Source organism: Diceros bicornis, chromosome 5 (genome assembly GCF_020826845.1).
Source record: "Diceros bicornis minor isolate mBicDic1 chromosome 5, mDicBic1.mat.cur, whole genome shotgun sequence".
NCBI lineage: Eukaryota > Metazoa > Chordata > Mammalia > Perissodactyla > Rhinocerotidae > Diceros > Diceros bicornis.
The window spans coordinates 62,820,549-62,843,622 of record NC_080744.1 but is presented as its reverse complement, the minus strand read 5'-3'; the positions used below and the strand labels follow the sequence as shown (position 1 = coordinate 62,843,622).

The 23,074-nt window shown below is 49.2% G+C and overlaps 1 protein-coding gene across 2 annotated transcripts in view; it reads right to left on the bottom strand.

The window, feature by feature from the left end:
- Positions 1-21,828, bottom strand: part of NOX5 (NADPH oxidase 5) — a 36,209-nt gene extending 14,381 nt beyond the window's left edge. The window contains exons 1-9 of one of the 2 annotated variants that reach the window (XM_058541946.1): positions 21,779-21,828; positions 15,110-15,233; positions 13,260-13,410; positions 9,065-9,275; positions 7,672-7,912; positions 6,207-6,360; positions 5,805-5,983; positions 4,575-4,757; positions 2,778-2,910 (exon numbers count right to left, since the gene is read on the bottom strand). In XM_058541946.1, the coding sequence (XP_058397929.1) occupies positions 2,778-2,910; positions 4,575-4,757; positions 5,805-5,983; positions 6,207-6,360; positions 7,672-7,912; positions 9,065-9,275; positions 13,260-13,410; positions 15,110-15,233; positions 21,779-21,828 (1,426 nt within the window). Of the gene's footprint in view, positions 1-2,777; positions 2,911-4,574; positions 4,758-5,804; positions 5,984-6,206; positions 6,361-7,671; positions 7,913-9,064; positions 9,379-13,259; positions 13,411-15,109; positions 15,234-21,778 lie in introns of both variants that reach the window. The other variant, XM_058541945.1, reaches the window with a different exon arrangement.
- Between the last annotated feature and the right edge of the window lie 1,246 nt (positions 21,829-23,074).

Genomic DNA, 23,074 nt, shown 5'->3' with positions numbered 1-23,074 from the left:
TCCTCCATCAGGCCAGGGTCTCATCAAGGTGGGGACCATCTCCCTCCCACATTCAATCAGCTGCCAGTCAACCACTCTGCACTCAGTAGGTGCTCAGCTGGTGGTGGGAACAATGGCCTTCATTGTGCCCAGTGCCTGGGATGTAGTGGGTGCTTAAGGTTCCCTGTTGAGTGGATGGTAGAAAGGTGTTGTGGGGTGGCTACCCCTGTGCCAAAGGTACCAGAGGCAACCCACAACACGGGAGCGAGGAGGCCCCTAAGAGATCTCCTGGTCCAGCATTCTTATCCTTTCTCTTTTCTTTTAAACCACAGACTCTTGGCAGTCCTGTGAAGGGAATGGATAGATTCCTTCTCGGAACAAGGTTTTTAAATACATAAAGTAACATATATAGAAATTACAAGTGAGACCAATTATAATGACACAGTTACCAACATACTAAAAAATACATGAAATAATGAGATCCAGCAGGAGTCGCGTGGCCACTGGAGATCTGAGTAGTGATGAGCATAAGTGACAGCCTGAGGTATCAGCAACAACTATCATGTGATATAAAAGAATTCATGGTTTTTATTTCAAAAAAGTTACAGGTATTGTAAATGTGACTGTGGTTTACTGATTGCATTCATAATTAAAGAAAATGCTAAATTTCAGTTAGAGGTTAGTGATAATAAAGATGTCACTTCTTTTTCCCTCCCAAGTTCATGAATGAGCTGGTTCAACCCTGTATTTACAGAGGCCCAGAGAGGTGTGGGTGCTCTCACAGCTTTGTGAGGAGTGAATTGAAAAGTCAGGACGGTCCCGGATCCCTGCTGCCATGCTCCTTTCTCAGGCGTCCTCCTCCTTCAGTGTGCAGGTGCCGGGAGGGTTGGGCTATGCTTTGTCTATACAAGTGCACCCTGAAGGGCCTCACACAGTGACTCAGATGTAGGAGGCCTCCTTAAGTGTCGGTTGAATTCAATCAACCACAGTTGCCAAACTGAGTCCCACTCCTGGTTTCTGCAAACCAGCTCTGCAAACAAAGTTGGAGTATTTAGCAGCCCCCGTATGGACTCACTCAGCTACTACAGAAGACTTGGAGCCCAAGTGACAGTGACTCCAAGCTGAGACCTGAAGAAATCCCTTCAAGAACTGGTCAAATAATGACCCATCCATATAATAAACATAGTCATTATAATCACATTAGTATCTACACACTGGAATACTATGCAACCAAGAAAAGGAAGAGTTCTTTTTTTTAAAAGAACTGACATGCAAAGATCTTCATGACATACTGTCCACTGAAAAAAAGTGAGTTGCAAAAAACTGTGTGAACAGTGTGATCCCATGTATGCAAAATTATCTCTACATCTGATTATCAATGTAGATAGAGAGAGAGATCTGGAAGGCTGTTCACCAAAAGATTGCAATGGTTTTCTTTGGATGAAATTATTTGAGGGATTTTCATTTTCTTGGTACATATTTCTATATTGTCTGAATTTTCTGAGAGCATATATTCTCTTTACAAAACAGAAAAGAAAAGCAAAGAAAAATAGGGAGAAGATAACCTGCCCTCTCCAACCCCCACCCCCATTTTTGCTCCGGTGTACCTTCAGGCCGACTCCAGGGCAGGTGGTGTGCAGCCTCACGTGGGGAAGCCTGGCCTTGGGTGTGTGCCCTGATCTGTGGGGCTTGGCCGGGGGTCCTGCTGGGCTGGGTCTGGGAGGCATTGTGAGTGGAGCTAAAGCTCTTAATGGGGCTGGGTCAGAGAAGCCCTGGCAACCAGGACCCTTGACCCCCATGAGGCCGAGCAAGGGTCTTGCTGTAACAGCTCATGCAAGACCTTCCCTTTCAGAAGTTCCACTTGAGCCAGGAAGGCCAATCTCTGGCCTGGCCAGGAGGGCAGAGGTCCATGTTGTGGCTCCAGCAACAGCTCAGAACCAGAAGGAAGGCACACGCGTGCATGGGGGTCAGAGGACAGCTGGGCAAAGGAAGGGTCAACGGAGCAGTTCTGTGGTTGCTGGGGACCCATCGAGAAATGGGAGTGGTCCAGGGATGGAGGAGAAGGATGCAAGGGATTCTGCTGCCTTGGGGCTCCACAGGGCTCATGCCCACATGAAGCGGAGAAGCCTGGCTTCCTGTCATAGCCCCCTTGAAAATGCACTGGTACCCCCTCCTCTGAGGCGGCTACTCCTCTGCTTAAGACCTCTGCGAGCTCCCGACTGCCTGCACCAACCAGCTTCCAATTCTGCATTCAGAGTCCTCCTGGGTCCCACCCTGGCTCTAACCAGCTTTGCCAGCTACATGGTCTTCCTTTCATCCCTTCTCTGACCCTCTCTCCTGTCCCTCTCTCTCCCTCCCTCCCTCCCTTGTGTCCTACTCCTCTTCCCCACCCCAGACCCTTAGCTCTAACTACATCAGACTGTTCTCTGTCTCCAGGTTGTCAGGCTTTTCCTTACGCTTCGCCCTCTGCCTCCTCTCCCGTCTCCTTCTTTATCTAGTAAACTCCTACTAAACCTTCCAAGTTCAGCTGAAATGCCACCCTGTCTGCGAAGCCTCGCCCACCTGTCCCACCACGCCAGGCCCTCCCCTGTGACCCTCACGGCAGCTGGTACAGCCCTGACCACCCCATTCAGTAAGTGTTTGTGTGTCTGCCTCCTTGTTTCCGAGGCAGCTTTTGGAGGTCGACTTTGCGTCTCTGCTCTGTTCACCTCTCTGTTCCTGGTTCCCAGCCTGTGCTTGGCACACAGCAGAACTCAGGAAATACCTGCTGAGCGACTAGAGGGTGGGCGTTCATGCACCTTTCTGCTCAGGAGCACTGCTGATGGTGAAGGGGTGCCACTCGTAGCGTGCGATGGTGGGGATGTTCAGATACAAGTAGTCGCCAGGCCTGTAGTGGAAAAGAGGGGGCCTCTTGATGACGAGATGAGTGACCTGGGGAGAGAAGAGAGAGACCAGGTCATTCCTGCAGGCCCAGAGCTGCCCAGGGCCCCTGGAGCAAGAGGGCAGAGGCTGGGCCATCCTCCACCATAAACCGGGCCAGCCCCAGACACGAGAGCCTCTGTGCCTGTGGGGGGCTCACCCTGCAGCACATCTGCCAACCAGGGTGGGCGACAATCAGAAAAGGGGGGTTCAGGCTGTGTCTGAAGAGGGGATCATGGCTCGATCCCACTTCTTATGGTGTAAACACTGCTTTCCAGTGGACCGCCTCCTCTGTGAAGCCCCCCTGACTGCTCTAGCCCCTTTCTTGGTACTTCTGTAGCACTTGGCTGGTATTCCAACCACTAATGGGCCTCTCCCCTGGGATAACAACAGCCTCCTGGACAACAGTTTCAGTCTATTGAGCACCTACTGTGTGCCAGAGCTGTGTGGAGCACTTTAAGTGTCTCTAGTCCTCACAGCAACTCTCTGAGACGATGTCCTACTTTCTCCATTTTACAGGTGAGAAGCTGCGGCTCAGAGAGGTTCAATAGCTTGCTCAAGGCCACCAGCTGGGAAAACACGAGATCTGAATCCACTTGTGGCTGTCTGTTGCCAGAGCCTCATTATTTAGCTTCCATGTCCTCAGACTCACGTTGTCTAGAGCCGAGCCCACTCAGAACCGCCTTCTCTTTCTCCATGAATGACCCCCGTCACTCAGACTCCTGGGAGACATCCTAGACTCCTTCCTCTCTCAACCCCAGATGCGGCCCATTCCCTCTTGAGTCTGTCTGTGATGTGGCCCCTCCCTACCCCACAGCCACTGTCCCAGTTCAGGGTCAAGGCCCTCAGGAGCCCCCATCCACACATGTGCAGCAGCCTCCCAAGTGGTCCCGTCCAGCCCACCTTCCAGAGCAACTGAAGAAATCTAGCTGGAGCATGAACCAGCTTAATACCACTGCCCCGCCCCCGCCCCACTCAGGGGTTCCCGGTGGCCTGCACCGTGAGGCTCCGCTCACATCAGGCCCTGCCCACACCTCCAGCTTCTCCCCGGCAACTTGGCTCCAACTGTGCCAAATTACCTGTAGTCCCCCAAGTACAGTGTACCCTTTCACAACTCTGTGCCTTTGCCCATGCTGTGCCTTCTCCCTGCAATACCTTTCCCTGTCTTGTCTATCCAACAAACTCGGACACATCTCTCAAAACCCTGCTATGGCATCTCCTCCCTCATTCTAAAGCCTTCTCTGACCTCTCAGAGACAGAGTTTAATACCTCCTGAGACTCTGCTTCTCTCATCAACCCAGCCCTGCACTGCAATGAAAGGGCAGAGCCCCCCCCCCGCCCCTGCCAACTAGCCTGTGGACCCGTGGACCCCCGCCCCTGCCAACTAGCCTGTGGACAGCGCCTGAGCATTTTTGGTGTCTCTGTCACCTGGCACAGGGCCTGGCACCTTGTATGCACTTAATATATGCTTACTGAAAACGTTCTTGGCAGCCTGGCCTTTAATGGTACCCTGCCTGCCCATCATTCCCCCTCCTAAAGTCTCACTCCTGGAGGGCTAGACTGAGTCTTGCACTTCACTTGTCTCCTCCTCTGTGCTGGGGTTCCCTATTTCCTTGGGTCTCTAGCAGGGTACCCAGCTGCTGCACCCCACCGCCTGTCACTCCCCTTGGCCCCACCTTGGAAGGGAGGAGATTGACTTCCACGATGCACAGGGCCGCCATGTGGGACACGACCAGCCCGATGGCCTTCTCCAGGAAGAACAAAATGCCAGGGACCAGCAGCCACTTCCAGAAGTTGGGCCCATGCAGGATGAGCAGGAGCCACATGGGGAGGTAGGACAGGTGGGTCCAGTAGAACACCTGTGGGGTGGGAACTGTAAGCTGCCAGAGCTCAAGGCCTGGGGATGGAGCAGAGCCAGGGCTCAGGGCCAGCCTCAAAGCCAGGACGGTGCCTGGAGCCTCTCGCATACACACCCTCTCCTGGGGACGGGGCTGGGGAGGAGGCTGGGGGCCCGAAGCTTCATTGCTTCTTTGTTCTGGGGGCTTGACCCAGGGAAGATTCCTGGTGCCAGCGGCCAATATCTGAAATATCTGCCTGGGGACGCCTGGGCAGAGTGGAGCCCCCTCAAAGGGCTCACGAGCACCCCATCACATGACCCTTTCTCCGGGGGAAGAAAGGAAAGACAGCAGTGGTTTCCTGGAGTGGAGAAGAAAGCGCAGAACGCTGTGTTTTAAGCCGGCTCTGCTCCCAGCTGTGGGTGGGGCCTTGCGCTGGTAAAGCACTTTTCTGAGCGTCAGCTTCCTCATCGGTCAAAGGAGGATGCCGAGTCCTACTTCAAAGGACTATTGCTGGCCCAGAGCAGTGCTCTGTCTGTGTCTGTTTCTGATGTGACCAGATCAGTCCAGGGGACAGTCCAGGCCTCCAAACCAAATCCTCTGTGACCTCCCGCATCTTGAGGAGGCTAGAGAGAGGGAAGCAAAGATGGAACTAACATTTTCAGAGCACCTATGTGCCAGGTGTGTAGTTAGTGGCTTCACATATATTATTTCATTTAATTCCGAAAATAATTTCAAAGGTAGAGAATTGTAGCTCCATTTTACAGATGAGGAAGCTGAGTGACCAGGAACTAGTGGCGTGGGGATTTGTTCCTTCCTCTCCCTGTGCCATCTTGAGCCCAGTTTAATCCAGTTAGGGCAAGGGGATAAGCCAGTGAAAAGGCAGAATCTTCCACAGCAAAACACTTTCACTTGGCAGACAGTAACTACAGCCCAACGGCAGAATCCAAATCACATAATATGCAGACCAGCCTGGGACCTTCCTGGGCTCTGGAGTCAGTTAGAGGGGACGCGGCAAGAAATAAAGGTGGGAGCCCAGCCTGGGAGAGGCTATGGGACAAGGACTGGCACCTCGAAGTGGCCGCTCCTGCGGACGCAGGAGCTGGAACAGAAGAACATGAGGAGCAGCAGCAGCAGCAGCGCCACGCCGGTCGGGGAGGCCGAGCCGTGGACCCAGCCAATGCCAGGCCTCGTGGTGAGCAGCAGTTCCCAGAACCGGAAGGGGCTGGCGTCGGACTGAGCCTGGAGCGCTGGAGACAAGCACAAGACAAGCTCTTCCCACCCTGCCTTCTCCTTGGGGTCCCCACCCCTTGCCATCAGATACTCGCACAGGCAGGGGCTTTTGTCCTGAGTGCCGGCTTATCCAGGGCACCCCTTCTCCACCCATTGGGCGGGCAGGACACTCAGGGGCTGGAAAGCTGAGTGGTTTGCGAAAGGCCCAGGTCCCACCAGCCCCAGTCCCAGGCGACTCACCGAAGTTCACAACGTGGGCCACAGTGTGCACAAGGGAGAGCCCGACCGCCACGTAGCCCATAAGCTGGTGGAACTGGACGTTCTGGTCCAGCGGCAGGACCTGAGCCAGCCATGTGGCCCGCAGCCACGTGAGGCAGCGCCTGAGCATCAGCACCTGGCCGGGAAAGCGGCAGAGAGCCCCACCTGGTCCTCCCTCTGCCCTGTCCTCCTGTCCCCAGCAGTCATCCCCCTGTCTCCCCCGACAGGGCTGTGCTTCCTGAACAGCCTCCCTTCCAGAACCATCTCCCCTGCCCCTAAGCCTTCGCCACTCCCCTAGGTCCATGGCTGGGGTCTCCAAAGTAGGGTCTCTAGAATTGGGGCAGGAAGAGAAAGTATTCCAGAATGTCTGCTGGTATTACTTTAATCTAAACACATGAGAAACACATGAGCTTTCACTAATATTTAACACCTGCGTTGACATGGTACTCTCATTTAATCTGTATGTCAGAGGGGCACACGTCATGTGTGGTTCTCGAGGTGTCCTGGGGGAAGACGGGTCTTTCCAAGAGGCTTATGACGAGGGCTCCTTCACTTGCTCATTTGCTTTCAGTGTATTTATGTACGCCCAGACAGGCGGACTTCAGATTATACTGTCTGGGTTTAACTTAACTAAGCTAACCACCCCTCACCGAAAGGACAAGTAGCTTAAAACGATTCCCTGCAGAGCAAGTACTGATTGAAAGTAGTGTTAATAATGCAAGAGCAAGTGACCAAGAAAACAAGGAATGTGTCTCCCACTCCAGGTATGAACTCTTTGTAGCCAGTTATGAGGATAAAAATAAAACCCACTCTATTAAGAAGCTTATATTTCAAACCAGAAAAGTAGTTGAACTACAGATGTGCATCCCTGCTCATTCAGGATGAACCTTACCTTATGGTTACATTGTGCCATAAGTCTATTGGCTAGTGATGATAGGGCATGCACAGTTATCAGTCAATGAGCATATATTGGGTCGGTGGAGGGTTTTCTGTTTTCTGTTTGTTTTGTTTTAATTGTAGGAGCGCGTGATCAAAAACACTTGGAGACCTCACTCTCTGGTCCAGAGGATCACATTCTGACTCAGTCTAGCATTCAAGGTCTCTTGAAGCGGTTCTCTCTCTGGCTGGAGAGCTGCACAGAAGCCAGCCCCCCTCCTCCGGGTCCACCATAGGGTTGTTGTGAAGATCAAATGTAAAGTGCTTAGCACCGGAACTGGTGCACAGTAAGTGCACAGAAATGCCATCTATGTTAAGTGCTGTGCAACTATAGACAAGTCACTACCCCTCTCTGGGCCTTAGTGTCCTCCACTGAGTGTTGGCCCAGCTGATTTCTAAGGTGCCATCCTGCTCTGGCGCTCTAAGTGTCCACGTGTGGGTGGTTTTGTCTATGAGGAGCCTATATCAGTCCCCCTGCCCGCTTCCCCGCATCGTGCCCGCGGAGCCCTACCGCGATGAAGCTGCAGTCGAAGTTGAGGCATTGGCCGCAGCCCTTGGCCACCATGACGCTGGCGCCGAGGGCCCGGTGCGCGCTGGCCGCCAGCGCGAAGAGCAGCACGTGGAGGCCCGCGTAGGCGGCCAGGCAGAGCAGCTGGCTGCGGTGGTTGCGCCAGTAGGCGGAGGTCAGTCGGCGAGGCCGTCGCGGGCGCGGGCGCGGCCGGGCGGTGGGGGCTGTCAGCCAGTGCGCAGCGCTGCGAGAGAGGGGCTCCGTTCAGAGGGATGCGGTGGGGCGGGCTCTGGAGGGGAGGAATCCATGCGGGGTGTGGCTGCTCCACGGCAGTCTGAACCTGGAGACCGCACTCCCGCTGTAGCCCACCAGCTCGCTGGAGCCTCGTGGCAAGCATGCGGTCTTCGTTTTACACTAGGAAACAGAGGGGTCAAGCGACCTGCTTACAGTCACACAGCTAGGTGGCGCTGGGATGGAACTCTGGTCTGTCTGATGCCACATCCACGGCTATTTTTATTACCTCTCCTTACTTCCCAGTTAAAAAAAAAGGACAATCGAAAAAGATCGAAGAATCTGAGACGTGTTGTGGTAAATAACCCACAAGAAAGTTAATACACAAAAAGAATGGACTGCAAAACTGGCAGTATTCAGAGCTCGGAGTCAGACAACTTTGGGTCTGTTGTTACACCCTATTTATGTTATTTTCTCCACAGCTCTTATCACATTTGGACTTCTTTAGTTCATGTATTTGTTTATTGGTATAAATTACATGCCTCTCCGTCTGGAATGTAGCCCCAGAAGGGCACTGCCATTATTCAAAACAGCGCCTGGGACGTAGTAGCTTCTCGACCAAGTTGAATAAATTATTGTCTGCTAATTATTTGTATGATCCTGGCATGTTACTTCAGGTGAAGTGACTTTAATTTCCTTTTGTAACTTTAATTCCTTTTACAAATATACTTGTGCTGTAAAATGCAGTTTATTAGGGAATGCCGTCTAGTTCCTGCCATGAAACTACATCCCTATAAAATGCATTCCCTGAAGGTACTCAGTGTATTTTAGAGCACTGGTATGTTTGTAAAAATGCCCCGCACATAGTAGGTGCTTAATACTGTGACTTCATTCTGAAGAGACGCTGTAGAAAATGGAGGCACGACAGACCTCTGTTCCCTGGAGAAAGCAGGCAAGGATGGACTAAGGTGGCTTGGGGCGGGCTGGGCGGGATGGAGCGGGACTGGACTGGGCGGGGCTGACCTGGGGCGGGGAGGGGCTGACCTGGGGCGCGGAGGGGCGGGGCGGGGCGGGACTCAGGAATCCCCAGTGCGATCAGGCTGCTCTTCGCACGTGGAGTCTAACCCCGACCCGGGCAGTTCCCATGCCGGAGACAGGGCCATACCTGATGGTCAGGTTCTCTATGACCCCAGGGAAGTGCTGCAGCTCGTCTCGGAGCTCTTCGAAGGTGATGGCGCCGCTGCAGTCCTTGTCGGCCGACTCGAAGAGCGCCAGCGTCAGCTGGTCCAGCTTCTCCTCGGGCAGCGAGATGGAGCTCTCGCGCAGGCACGACTGCAGCACCGTGCGCAGCTCGTCGGGGTCGATGGAGCCGCTGCCTGTCCCAAGTGGGGATGAAGCCGAGTGGCGGCCTGTCCCCGGACCCCACTCTGTACCTGCAGACTCCCCCTGCCCTGCACAACCATTGCTTCGAATGATGACCTTTTACTGTTCTCCCAGCTCTAGCTTTCTGCCCACCAACTCCCTTTAGGGGTATAGACCAGGCAATCAAAAGACATATGTCATCCTCAGCTCACAAACCATCTATGGCTCCCTGCTGCCGAGCTTAACAGAGATAAATACCTCCCCAAGCATGGAGAATCTCTGGCCTTAGTGTCTGCCTTTCTCCAGAAGTTGCAGCCCCCTCTGTAAGTACCACTCAACTTCCAAGACCGTCTGCCCAGAAGATAACACTTGCTTGTTTTATCTATAAGGAGCTGTGTGCCCAGAGCCTCAATTATCCAGAGGCAAATTGTATATGAGGTGGTGGTGAGGGGGAGTTCCTGCTGCTCCCCAACTTGTAGCAGACTCTGCTCATTCATGTTGTCCTGAGAGACCACAGCTGGGCGCTCAGTCCAGCCATGTGGCCTTATGTGAACATGAGTGACTAAAAGTGCTGTGAAAAGGAAGCCAAAACTACCAACCAAGAAGAGATTTGGGACACTTTTTTCTGTGTATATTTCCATTCTTCATGAGGAGCAGGACCTGTTAATGACTTCTTGGCCTGCTTTGGATATGGACACACTTGAGGTAGCAGCATGCTTCTGCTCCTTACTGACTGTGTGATGGTGGGCTATACGTCCTTTAGAGTAGTGAGCCTTACTTTGCTCATCTCTAAAATGGGGATGAGCAATTCCTCCCTTTCAAACTGGCTCAAGGAGAATAGATAATTAATTATAAAGCACTTAACGCAGTATCTGGAAGAAGGCAGTTGCATATAAATGCAAAGTCTTATTGGTATTGTGATCATCATTTGGGCCAAAGCCAAAATCTGCAATTGCATTACAATGCAGAGTCTAACACACCGCTCTCTGGGCCATACCTCCTGTCCTTCAGCTTTCCTAATCAAGGGCCGCAGTACAACAGATTTCTGACCATATGCAGAGCGCCCGTCCCTCCTCTGCTGCCTTCACGCCCTCTCGTCCATCCATCTTGATTCTCTCCTTGGCCAATTTCAAATCCAGGGGCCTCCTCACAATTATTCTCGTGCACACATTCTTCTGCCTTGTCTCTCTGTCCTTCTATTCCACTGACCCTAAAACTATCCCATCCCTGGCTGAATCCAACCACCCGTTTTCTCCCTTTCCGCACCAGGGCAGCTAAGCGAACATCGCTCAAGAAAAGCACTCCCTTCCTGCACCCAAGGGAGCAGGAAGTTTTGATTGTCACTCACCTGCTGTCAGCAAGCACCACGTCTCACCTCCCTGCCCATCAATCCCTGCCTGGCTGTCTGAGAAAACTGAAGCCACTGGAAGGGAATGCCCTCTAGTTTCTGCCATAAAACTATAAACCTCCTTTTACCTGCCCTGCCCTGTCTTCCTCCCACCTCTGTCCACGAGGAGGAGGTGAGTGTGCTGCTTCCTCCTGCCACAGGCCAACCTCTCCCACTGAGGTCGATGATGAACCCCAGGTGTGAGCAAAGCTTGGTGGTCAGAAAGCAGTCAGTGATGAGGGTCCCCTGGAGACTGGGGCAGGGTTTGAGGAAGATGCTCAGGAAGCAGCATGGTTAACAGCCCATGTAGTGGTGGTGGAGGGGGCATCAACTTGGGAAGTGGGTTCCAGGGATGAGGTCTGGCTAGATGGAGTCAGGTGGGAATGGGAGCTAGAGAAACCCCACAGGCCAGAGGGCCTTGCCCAGGAGCAGGTCTGCAGCTAGGTTGAGCTTTCCAGGATGCAAATCCAGCCCATGACCCCCCTGCTCAACACTCTTCGATGGCTCCCCACTGCTCATTGCATTGAGACCCCAAAACACGGCCTCTGGGGCCTGCACAGTCTGGCCTAACCCACCATCCCAGTCTCACTGGGTGCCTGTTTCCCACTTCAGCCTCCCTTTTCCTGATGATTCTGGGCCTTCAGAGACCCTTTAAGCCATAAAGTCACCAAAGATATAAAAAGCAAGATGTTCACTGCAGTGTCATTTATAATGCCAAAAAAAAAGGGAGGAGGGGAGAATGGAATCCTCCATTTTGGTAATGGGGTTTGAGTAAACAGTAATAAATAATAGCTGACAGCTATAAAGGGTGTATCCTGTGCTAGGCACTGTTCTGAGTGTAAGTTAACTAATTTAATCCTTGTATCAACTTCACGAGTAGGTACTATTATTATGATCATTGTCTCATTTGATAGGTGAAGAAATTGAGGCACAGAGAAGTTAAGTAACTTGCCCAAGTTCACGTCATTAATAAGCGGTGGGGCTGAGGTTTGAACCTCAGTAACCTGACCTCAGAGTCGGATTTTAACTACTAGGCTGTGCTTCATGGAACATAGGATCACGTACATACAGTGGAATATGAAGCAGCCACTAAAAATGATGCTATAACTACATTGAATTACCACTTCACAGCTAGTAGGATGGCTATTATCAAAAAAACAGAAAATAACAAGTGTTGTCAAGGATGTGGAGAAATTGGAACCCTTGTGCATTGCTCGTGGGAATGTAAAATGGTGCAGCTGCTGTGGAAAAGAGTTTGGCAGTTCCTCAAAAATTTAAAAATAGAATTACCATATGATCCAGCAATTCCACTTCTGGGTATATGCCCAAAAGAATTGAAAGCAGGGTCTTGAAGAGATACTTGCACACCCATGTTCATAGCAGCATTACTCACAATAGTTGCGAGGTGGAAGCATCCTAAGTGTCCGTCAACAGATGAATAGATAAACAAAACATGGTATATACATACAATGGAATAGTATTCAGTCTTAAAAAAGAATGAAGTCCTGTCATATGTTCCAACATGGATGAACCTTGAGGACATTATGCTAAATGAAATAAGCCAGTCAGAAAAGGACAAATGTTATATGATTCCACTTATATGAGATACCTAGAGTTGTCAAATTCTTGGAGACAGAAAGTAGAAAGGTGGTTGCCAGGGGCTGGGAGGAGGGAGTTATTGTTTAATTGGGACAGAGTTTCAGTTTGGAAAATTGAAAAAATTCTGGAGATGGATGGTGCTGATGGTTGCACAACAATGTGAATGTACTTAATGCTGCTGAACTGTACACTCAAGAAATGGTTAAAGTGGTAAATTTAATGTTATGTATATTTTACTGCAATAAAAAGTGATGTTATAAAGCAATATAGTGTTACATGAACAAATGGTTATATTGTTTCATGAAAAAAGGCAATATGTATAGCATAATCAACCGTTTTGTTTAAAACCAATGTTTTAAAAAAATGTGTGTGTGGGGCCGGCCCCGTGGCTTAGCGGTTAAGTGCGTGCGCTCCGCTGCCAGCGGCCCGGGTTCAGATCCCGGGTGTGCACCGAGGCACCACTCCTCCAGCCATGCTGGGGCCGCGTCCCACATACAGCAACTAGAAGGATGTGCAGCTAAGACAGACAACTATGTACTGGGGCTTTGGGGGAAAAATAAATAAATAAAATCTTAAAAAAAAAAAAAAGCGTGTGTGGTGTATGTGTGTGATCAGTTAGAAGACGCTATAGAAAAATGTTATGAGTGATTTTTGCTTTCTTCTTTAAACCGTTCTGTATCGTCTAAACTGTTCACAGTGGGCTTATATTATTATTATTATGAGGAAAAAGCAACAAAGCAATTTCTTTTTTCAAACAGAGAAAAGAATAAAGGAAAGTTCCGGCTTCTGGTGAGTTGAATCAAGGCCACTTGTCTCCTGAGCCAGAGTTACCTGCCGCCCCCCCCCAAAGGAAGGCAGGGACCAGACAGAGACACCGGGGTTTGGTGGTGGTGACAAAGGGAGAGAATCGTCAGCCCCACCTGGAGAAAACAGCCTGCGCTGGGCAAGTCACCAAGATGTGCCGACTCCCTTTGTCCCCTCCCACTGAGTCCCATTCCCCCAACCCCCTTACCATCGACGTCATACACCTGGAAGAGGAATTTGAGTTTGTCCATGGGGTCACCATGGATGAGCAGGGTCAGCGCCTCCTTCAGCTCCTGGGGGGTGATGGTGCCGCTTCCATCAGAGTCAAACAGGGTGAAGAATCGCTCAGCAAAGAAGGACTGTGGACAGAGAGGGGCGAGAGGCGGGCAAAAGCGTGGCTGAAGGACCTGGGCTTCAAATCCATTCACTGTGTGTGTGTGTGTGTGTGTGTGTGTGTGTGTGTGTATGTGCCTGTGCCATGATTCAGGCAGGACCTGGGTGAACACAGGGTGTGGTCTGCCCACGAGGCCACACCAGGGGGCAGTGTCCATGGCCCGTCTGGCCTGCTGAGAGCAAGTCTGGGCTCTGGGGGGAGAACTGTTCAGATCCCTGCAGCAAGGATGGCCTTGTGTCTGGGACAGGCCCTGCTCTGGACCCAGGGCCTGGTAATTTGTATAGGCTCTCTGTCCCTACATGCCATCACCTCCATCAGCCTTGCAGTCCAGACCTCCGGTGGCCCCTTACTCAACATGAGAAAAGGGTCAGACAGAGGGTCCCCCTGCAGGCTCCTCCCAGGTCCTGACTCATCCTCCTTGGGGTGACCCTCAGGGATAAGTGAATCCGGGAAGGACTTATAGAGTGGATGCCACTTGAATACCTGTATCTTTTCCTTTACTTGTTGTTCAGGCTGCTTACAGCCTACACTTAGGTCTTGTTCTTAAGTGCCGATTCACTCACGCCATTCAATTCATTGACTCATTCATTCATTCATTCATTCATTAATCCATTCATTCAACAATCATGTCCTGCATAGCCCCTGCTTGCCAGGGCTGGTGTTAGGCACTGGAAACACAGAAATTAAGAAGACAGGCTGGGTCAGTGTCCCAGATATGCTGTGTCCTGGATGCTCCCCTGGAGGCAGGGGCAGGAGTCTGCAGGACTCTACTGTCTGACCTACAGACACCATGAGTTCCTGAGCATGAAGTCCACTGTGGGCAGTCAGCCCTGCCTTGGCTTTACTGTCCTCCTGGATCCCTTGCGTAATGCCTTTATCACTCTCTACCATCCTGGATGGCCTTTATCTTAAGATACTTCACAGCCTCCTGTTATGATAGTATTGTATTGTTGGGCAGATGGTCTTTTTTTCCTTCCCCGTGTTTACTATGAAAGGAGGCAGAGCATTTAGAGTTCTCAGTGGTATCCCTGGTACCAGCAAGTGAGGGTCCCTCCGATCCAACTAGGGGCATTCAAATGCTCATTGGCTCACCCCTATCAAGGACACTGGCCACTGCCAGCTGCCAGTCCAGAGGACAGTTGGGGAGAGGTTGGCATTTTGCAGGCTCTCTCCTCCCATCTCTCTGCTGATGTCTCCATTGATTGTCAGGCATGCAGGCTGTTATGGGGATGGGCAGAGGACCTATGAAACTCAGAGAGCACTGGCAAGAGTGTGGCAGTGCAAACGGCGCTTTAATGGATACCAACCGTCGAAAGGCTTATATTGTGGCAGGAAGCTTAAGTCATAGCATCATTACTCCGCCATGAGGCTAGTAGAAATTGTGAGGTTGATAGTGTTTCCTAAGATTTCACAAGCTACTGATTTCCAACTTCACGTGTTGTTTTGAAGACCCCAGGAGGCCATGGCTATCAAGAGAGATAGAAGGGCCCCAGTAGCAGGGACATAAATATCCTCTGGCCCTGCTTAGAGGTGGGTCCTCGAGTCTGGAGGAACCCTGGGAAGCAAGCTTTCCGTCCCTGTGAGGTACTGTGTCCTGAGAAACAGACTGCTCTTCCTCCATAAAATGTAAATGCAGGGTCCCCACTTCTGGAGAGGACACTTGCCTCTTTCACATTCAGGGCTGTTTTGAAATGCTGCAGGTCGATCTCCCGGTCTTCTCCTGCAATGGTCTCAAACTGGTGCGTCACCCACTGAAGCCACTTGACATCCTCCTCGGTACTCATGGTGCTGGGAGACAAAGGAGACAGGTTTATGGGTTTGGGGTGGCCGAGGGCCCATGAGGCCTCGTGGTGGTCCCAGGACCTCTGTTTTCCTCTAACTAGGGCCTCAGGCTGCCCATGGGGTTGAATTGTCTTCAGCCATGGGAGTGGAGCCTCCCCACAGCTGCTTCTTTCTGTCTCTAAGTCCCTGTCTCTTCCTTCCATCTGGCATCAGCTGGCCCAGGCTTCTGTCTCTTTAGGTTCTGGAATGACAGGGCCCCAGTGAGATGGACCCCAGACTGTGGGCATAAGGTCAGAGAAGGGCACACTCCAGGAGTGCTCGTAACATGACGATGATTTCCCCACCTCACATCTACACAGCTCTTTACCGTTTTCCAAATACTTCCCACCCACTACTTTGTTTCTATGACAATCCAGTGGGCTCTGACATTTTATAGGGAGGAGATAGGTTCAGAGCAGTTGAGTAACTTAGTGAAATTTATTCAGCAGGTTAGAGACTGAGAGAAAGACAGAGCTCAAATCCAAGTCCAGTGTTTTCTCCATTATGCCCCAGAGCCTCCACCCTCTGCTTGAACACTTCTAGTACCAGTCACGCCAGGACTCAGACCTCGGGTCTGGACTCTCCAGGTCCAGTGGGTATTCTGCGATGTCCAAGGGTATCAGCCGTCTAAATCCCCCACAGAGGAGCTAGCTCTACAGTGATGTGAACAGAGGTTAGTGCTGAAATGAGAACACCACTTTCTGTGGCTTCAGGTTCCAGCAAACCAAAATTGAGACAGTGAGTGAGGATTTACAGCTTCCTGTTGCTATCAATTGTCCTCTGAGAGAACGGCTTTGTCTACATCCCATGACTTTAGTATAATCTTAAATGATTTCACTACAGTCAATCCTCATTATTTGCGGGTTCCATATTTGTCAATTCGCCTACTTGCTAAAATTTATTTGTAACCCCAAAATCAATACTCAAAGCGTTTGCCTGGTCATCGTGGACATGAGCAAAGAAGCAATAAATTTGAGTCGCTAGATGCGCACCTTCCCAGCTGAGGTTGAACCTTGTTTCAGCTTTCATGCTGTGAATGAATGTCCTTTTTGTGAGCTATTTAGTGCTGTGTGTTTTGCACTTTTGTGCTTTTTGTTGGTGATTTTGCTTTTTAAAATGTCCACCAAGAGTAGTGCTGTCTAGTGTTTCTAAGCACAGAAAGGCTGTTATGTGCCTTACGGAGAAAATACGTGTGTTAGATAAGCTTTGTTCAGACACGAATTATAGTGCTGCTGATGGTGAGTTCTCTGTTAACAAATCAACAATATAATGAATTAACATTAGATTTTTAAAGGAGTCTTTTAAACAGAAACACACATAAAACAAGGTTATGTATTGATCATTTGATGAAAAATTTGTGCCCAGAGGTTGGCAGGAACCAAACCTTGTATTTTCCGTAGGAATCATGGTGCCGAATTCACTAATTCAGTGTTTGCAGCAACTTTCTAGAACATAACTACCATGAATAATGAGAATCGACTGTATTTATAAATAAAGATTAAAAATAAATGAACTCAATTCCACTTAACGAACTAGAAAAAGAATAAAATACACACACAAAAAGAAGGATAGGCTATTAAATATAAAATCTGAAGTTAAGGAACTAGAACACCAAGAAACGCCAAAATTATGAATATATTTTGATTATGGTCGTGGGTTTACAGATGTATGAATACGTTGAAACTCATCAAATTGTTCACTTTAAATGTGCGGCTTATTGTACATCAATTATGCCTGAATATAGTGAAAAAACAAGTTGATTCTTTGAAAAGACTGAGTAGAAAAGCATGATTAAAAAAAAAAAGTGAAAATACAAAAACAACATCAATACTGGGAAAGGCAATAGAACTCCGGAAAAGGGACAGGTTACGGAAACATAACAACATCATGTGCAAATGTTTGGTGAACTTAGAGAAATGAATTTCAGGAAGAAGTAACAATCTGAACAGACCAACAATCATTTAAGAAATTAGAAAGGCAGTTAAATGTCAACCATTTAAAATATCAGGCCCAGGGGCTTGCCTGATGGTGTAGTGGTTAAGTTTGTGCACTCCACTGCAGCGGCCTGGGGTTTGCGGGTTTGGATCCCGGGTGCAGACCTACACGTCGCTTGTCAAGCCATGTGGCATCTCACATACAAAAAATGGAGGAAGATTTGTATGGATGTTACCTCAGGGACAATCCTACTCAAGCAAAAAGAGGAAGATTGGCAACAGATGTTAGCTCAGGGCCAATCTTCTTCATGAAAAAAAAATTAAAATAAATAAAATAAAATGTCAGGCTCAGCTTGTTTTTATAGCTGAGTTCTATCTAATCTTCAAAGAATGATAAGTCCAACATCAAACTATCTCAGATTGTAGAAAATAATGGTAAGATTTGCAATTTATTTTGCAAAGCTAGTGTCGGGGGAAGAGGGAGAATCTCCCTCTGCCCTTTCCCTTAAGGTTCTTCTGGCTGGCCAAATAATTAACAAGACAGGTTAGCTGGAGAAAATAATACCAAGTTTAATAACATGTATACATGGGAGAAACTCAGAAATGAGCAACTCGTCCCTCTGTCTAAGCTGCTTGCTTAAGTATTGCAGCTAAAGGCGAAGGAACGTGTTTGGGGTGGGTAGTGGCCTGGGACTTCAGAGGGCAGAAGGACAATTCTTTTCAGGGTCATCTATTGATAATTTGGTCAGGGAGAGATAGAGTTTTTTGATAAAAGGGGCTTGGTGCCCCTCCCATTGCAACATCTATTTTACATTATCTTTATAGCCATCATGATAGAAGATCTGTTCCAGGAATGAGCCACCATGCCAGATTCTCTAGGCAGTTAGTGGGGGAGGTCAAATATCCTTATTGTCTTCAGCTCGAAATAATCCGCATACCAGAGTGGTGCTTCCTGGGGCAGCTTGCCCTGAGCACCATCACTAGCATTACCTACTCCCAATGAAGATAGCATACAAAAAAAGAAAATGCTAGACATGTTTATCATAGAGAGATGCAAAACCTCAACTGAAATATAACCAAGTTAAATCCAGAAGTTTACTTTAAAAAATATTAATCCACCTTTATCAGAAAGGACTTATTCCAGTAACATAAGGACAGTTCACTATTAAGAAATCTAGGATATCAACAAATTAAATGAGAAATAGTTTTATTATGTCAAAAAAGGTTGAATGAAGCATCTGCTAAATGCTAAAGTTGAACATTCATTTCTAATTAAAACTATAAGAAAAATTGAAGGAAATTACCTAAACATGACATAGATGTTTACAAATTAATAATTTTCTCTCTCTTGTTCACTTGTAATGCTTGTTTAGCTTCCTTGGTTTATTGCATTAACTCCAATCTCCAAATATTAGCTGATAGTGATGATCAACTTCTGGATTCAAGATAAATAGACCAAAACCAATGATTCAAATCTATATCCATCCATATTTATGTAGATATAAAAACTGCCTTGGTAGTTCCAGGGTCCAGACCTGGCCCTCCAGCCTCCCCACCGAGCTGTGAGACTGACCCTGGGATCCCAGAGTCTTCACTCCGTTCTTGGCCCTCTCTGCCCCTACCTGCTGCTTGCTCCTCCTTCTCCAACACTCCAGCATGGATAATGGGGAGTTGGAGCTTTCCTGGGATGCTTGAGAACACAGGAAATGCCTGAGCACTCCATGCCTGCGTTCCATGGACCACTCACAATTGAATTGCTTCGGGGTGGGGGATGCAGATCTTTAGAATCTGCGGCTCTGAGGTCTGGGGCCCGGAAGTGTGGATTTTTAACAAGCACACTCAGAGTCACTGGTTTAACCTAAGTAAAAAGAAACCCTCAGACTGCATCTCTATTTTTTTCTAAAGTACCTCTTGCTTGCTGTGTAACGCTGTGCAAATAATCTGTCTTCTCTCTCTATTGCTCTATGTTTAACCTCTTCATAGATATGTGTTTTATGCCGTATGTGTGTAGTATGTGTGTATATATGTGTGTGTGCGTGTATGAATATATGTGTGTGTGTGTGTATACTGTGGAAATTAATAAAAGAAACCTTAACTAAATTGGAGTTGGAAAGGTTTGTAGAGGCAGCACTCATGTCCTATCACATCCTCAATTACGCCAAACGGCAAGAGATGAAGGCTTGCATCTTGCGCAGGAAATAAAACTACTTTACTACCGAGGGAAGACTTCTCTCCCCACCCGGCAGCAGCCCAGCCAATGAGAAGCCATTGCTGCCCGGGACTGTTCCCTTCCCTCAATGGACTTTCCTTTAGAACAGCCCCTCCCTACACCCCCTTTTTCTCTGTAAAGGCAGCTCTCCTTGTTTGTTGAGTTTGCCTGTGGTTTAGCATGCACATCCTGAATTTCAATTCTTTTGGCTATTCCCGAATAAACTCTTTTTGCAGCTTTTCAAATCAACAATACATATGTATTATATATGCTTTAGAGTATGTGTATGTGTGTATATATACATGTATGTATTATATACGCTTTACTGTGTGTGTATATATATGTAATGTATATATTATCTATGCTTTAGTGTATGTGTGTGTGTATATATAACGTATGTATTACATATGCTTTCTTGCATATATGTACTTATGCTTCAGTTTCCTTGTCTATTAAAGGGTTAACAAGAGCTCCCCTGCAGTGTTGTTGTGCCAGAGCTTAAACATCTGTCTAGCACGCTCTAAGTTAGGTGCTCAGTACATCTTTCTGCTCTTTTTCATTATTGTTAACTCACTTCAACTTCAAAGTCAGCAAGTCTGGTTTGGGTCCCCATTTCCCAGAGGGAACACAGAGAGAAGAGATGTCTTTTCAGGGACCCCAAAGGGACTTGGGCAGAGCCAGGCCTAAATCCTGCCTCTGGACTCCTCCGGTTCTCTGTGCAGAGACCCCCACCCCAGGCCCTTGCCCCCTTCTTCTCCTGGTGAACCACTGGAGTTTCTGGTGGTGGGGCACGCTCCAGGCAGCCCCCATCAGAGGCCAGCCCAAAGCCCCCAGGGCCCACCTTTCTCTGAAGGAGGGAGCAGAGCTGGGGAGTTCAGAAGGCTGCAGCTGGAAATGGCAGGGGCTGTGGCAATTTCTAAGTCTAGACCCCACTAATACAGGTCCCCCTCTATACCCTCTAAGGCAGGGGGTCAGGCCTTCTACTGTGCTAGGTACTTTCTTCTTCAGTATATTGGCCCCTAGTAATTGAGCCCCTGATCCTTGGGGCAGCTTTCGGGGTAGGTATTATTATTATTATTGTTATTATTATCCCTGCTGTGTCACTACAGAAAGAGGCTGCAGCTTGTAAAGGTGGGAAGGAGCTGCCAATCCAGATTCTCATCCCCGGTGGGTCTCAACTTCAGCCAGGGGTGTTGCCCAGAGCTTCCTAGGTGATTCCACACCAGCCCCAGAGAACCACTGCTCCAGGCCCAGTCCTTCCCCCACCCTCCAACAAGTCATTGTGAACCGTCATTGACGGGGAGCTCACTACCTCTGCAGCAGCCAAGCCTGGAGCAGGCTTCCCACCACTGCCACCTGAGACCCTCCCCTCTCCCTCTGACTTCCAGCCACCCTTCAACGGTTTCGACGCAGCCTTCCACGGCCCAATAATGCAGACTTCTCAAGAGTAGTGGTTCCCAAACTGTGATGTGTGTCTGTCAGAGCAGGGGCAGCTTGCTAAAATGCAGATTCTGACTCATCGATTTTGGGGTGAGGCTCAGAAATCTGCACTTTTAACTAGCATCCTGGCCGTTTGTGACCCACACTGGGTGGTCTAAGCTCACCTCTGGAGAAACGCTGCCCTGAGGGTTCAACAGCCCCCCTATACTTCACCCCTGGGGACCCCACAGGAAGGCATTCCACACAATGGAGAGAACTCTGGAAGACAGGCTGCACGCAAGTGTTAACTCAGGGAGGCTGGGCATGGGGCATCTCATGGTCACCTCCCACTTCTCAAAAATGAGATTGTTGTGCCAGGCCTGTGGAAATTAGGGAGTGAGGGCATGGAGGGGGAGAAGGTAGCACCAACGTCTTTGACAAGGAGCTGGGAGTCTTCAGATTCCAGAGCTTGAGGGGAACAATGTGCTCACCAGAGGCCAGAATTGTCCCCAGGAGACCAGGATTTTAGGTCCAGCCTGGCTTTGTACCAACTAAATAACTGGCCCCACTGGACCATTGTTTCCTCATCTGTAAGATGTGATAAGCCTCCCGCCAACAAAAGCATCCCTCCACCTGCTCTGCTCTGAGGGCCAAAAGAGATGCTACTGGGAAAGTACAACTGGAAAGCACTGCACAAATGCCAGGTGTTGCTGTTAGACCAACTTGGCCAATTCCTTATTTTACAGATGGGAAAATAGGCCCAGAAAGGGCTGGTGACTTGCCCAAGATTGCACAGCTTGCTATTAACCAGGCAAGAGCAGAGCTCAGTTCTCCTCTGACTTCTCCCCAGGCAGACACAGTCACACTTTGTAGATCCCCCAAAGGCAAAGAACCCTCGCCTTTCCCTTGTCCCTGGCACGGGAAGTTGGACAAATGAGCCACTCACTCACCCTCTGCAGCTTTCAGGCTCCGGGTAGGCTGGATCTCCTGGAACACTCATCCTTTCTCCTGTCTTCTAGACCACAGGTCCCAAAAAGGCTGCCGTCTGTACAACAGCCTGCATTTGTAGCCCACAGTTCACCTCTCCCCAACTCCTCCTCTTCCTGACTTTCCTAAAGAGCTACTCACACCCACAGCCCTGCCGTGCTCCATGTGCTGGCTGGTGGCCAGCTTGGTCCAGAGAGACTCCAACAAGGAGGGCAAGGGCTGGGGCAGGACAAGGCTTGCACTGGCAAAAATGTTGGCTGTCTTCCATGTGGCCCAGGATCTTCCGCTTTCCCTCCCTTGAGGAGAGGGGGCAGGTGTGAGATCTAGAAATGCACCATGCAAAAAATTACCAACAACTTGAGGCAGGCCCTGCCCCGTCACATGCCTGATGAGTCACGAGACTTCATCAACCACAATACTATCAATTACCAACAAAAATGCTGAAGCCCTTACTCTGAGCCATGCACTATGCTAAGGACTTGACACATAACACAGCCCTGCCTAATGGGTCATCATCCTCATCCAGATGAGGAAAGTGAAGCTCAGAGAGGTGAAGTCACATGTCCAGGTGGCTCGGCAGGAATTCAACCAGTGTTGGGCCGAAGGGAACCTGAATATGTCACCCAAAAATATGCCGTTTTGGGATGTGGATTATTTTGAGCTGAAGGCAATCAAAACCCAGCAGACTCTTTTACCTCTGCCTGAACTTTTACTAGAAAACTACCTTAACTACCTAACTACCTAAACTACCTAACTACCTAAAACAATTCAGATTAGGAGGCACATACCAGAGAAAGAGCTATTGCCAGAGAGAACTTTTTATCTGAAAGACTTATCTACATGGCAGGGCAAACTTCTAATTACCAATCACCTGCTCTTGTTGTGAATTCCCTTCCTCCCCTTGGAGGCCCCAGGCCCCTAGCCCATTCCTTAGCTCAGGATGGCACAGAAGCCTCAACTGCCCAACTTGCCCTTGAGTCTCATATTCTTATGGGGCTCCCATACATATGGAATTAAATTTGTTCTTCTCCTGTTAATCTGTCTTATGTCAATCTAATTATTAGACCAGCCAAAGATCCTAGAAGGAAAGAAGGGAAAATTTTTCCACCCCTATAGGGCTGACTCGGGATACTGTGCATTTACTATGCATGGAGCTAAATTCAGCCCCAATGTGCTGTGTGAAAATATATTGGAATTGTCAAGGGTGGAGGTGCTCTGTCCAAGGGTCCTGGGGAAGACTGGAGGTCTGCAAGCCCTAT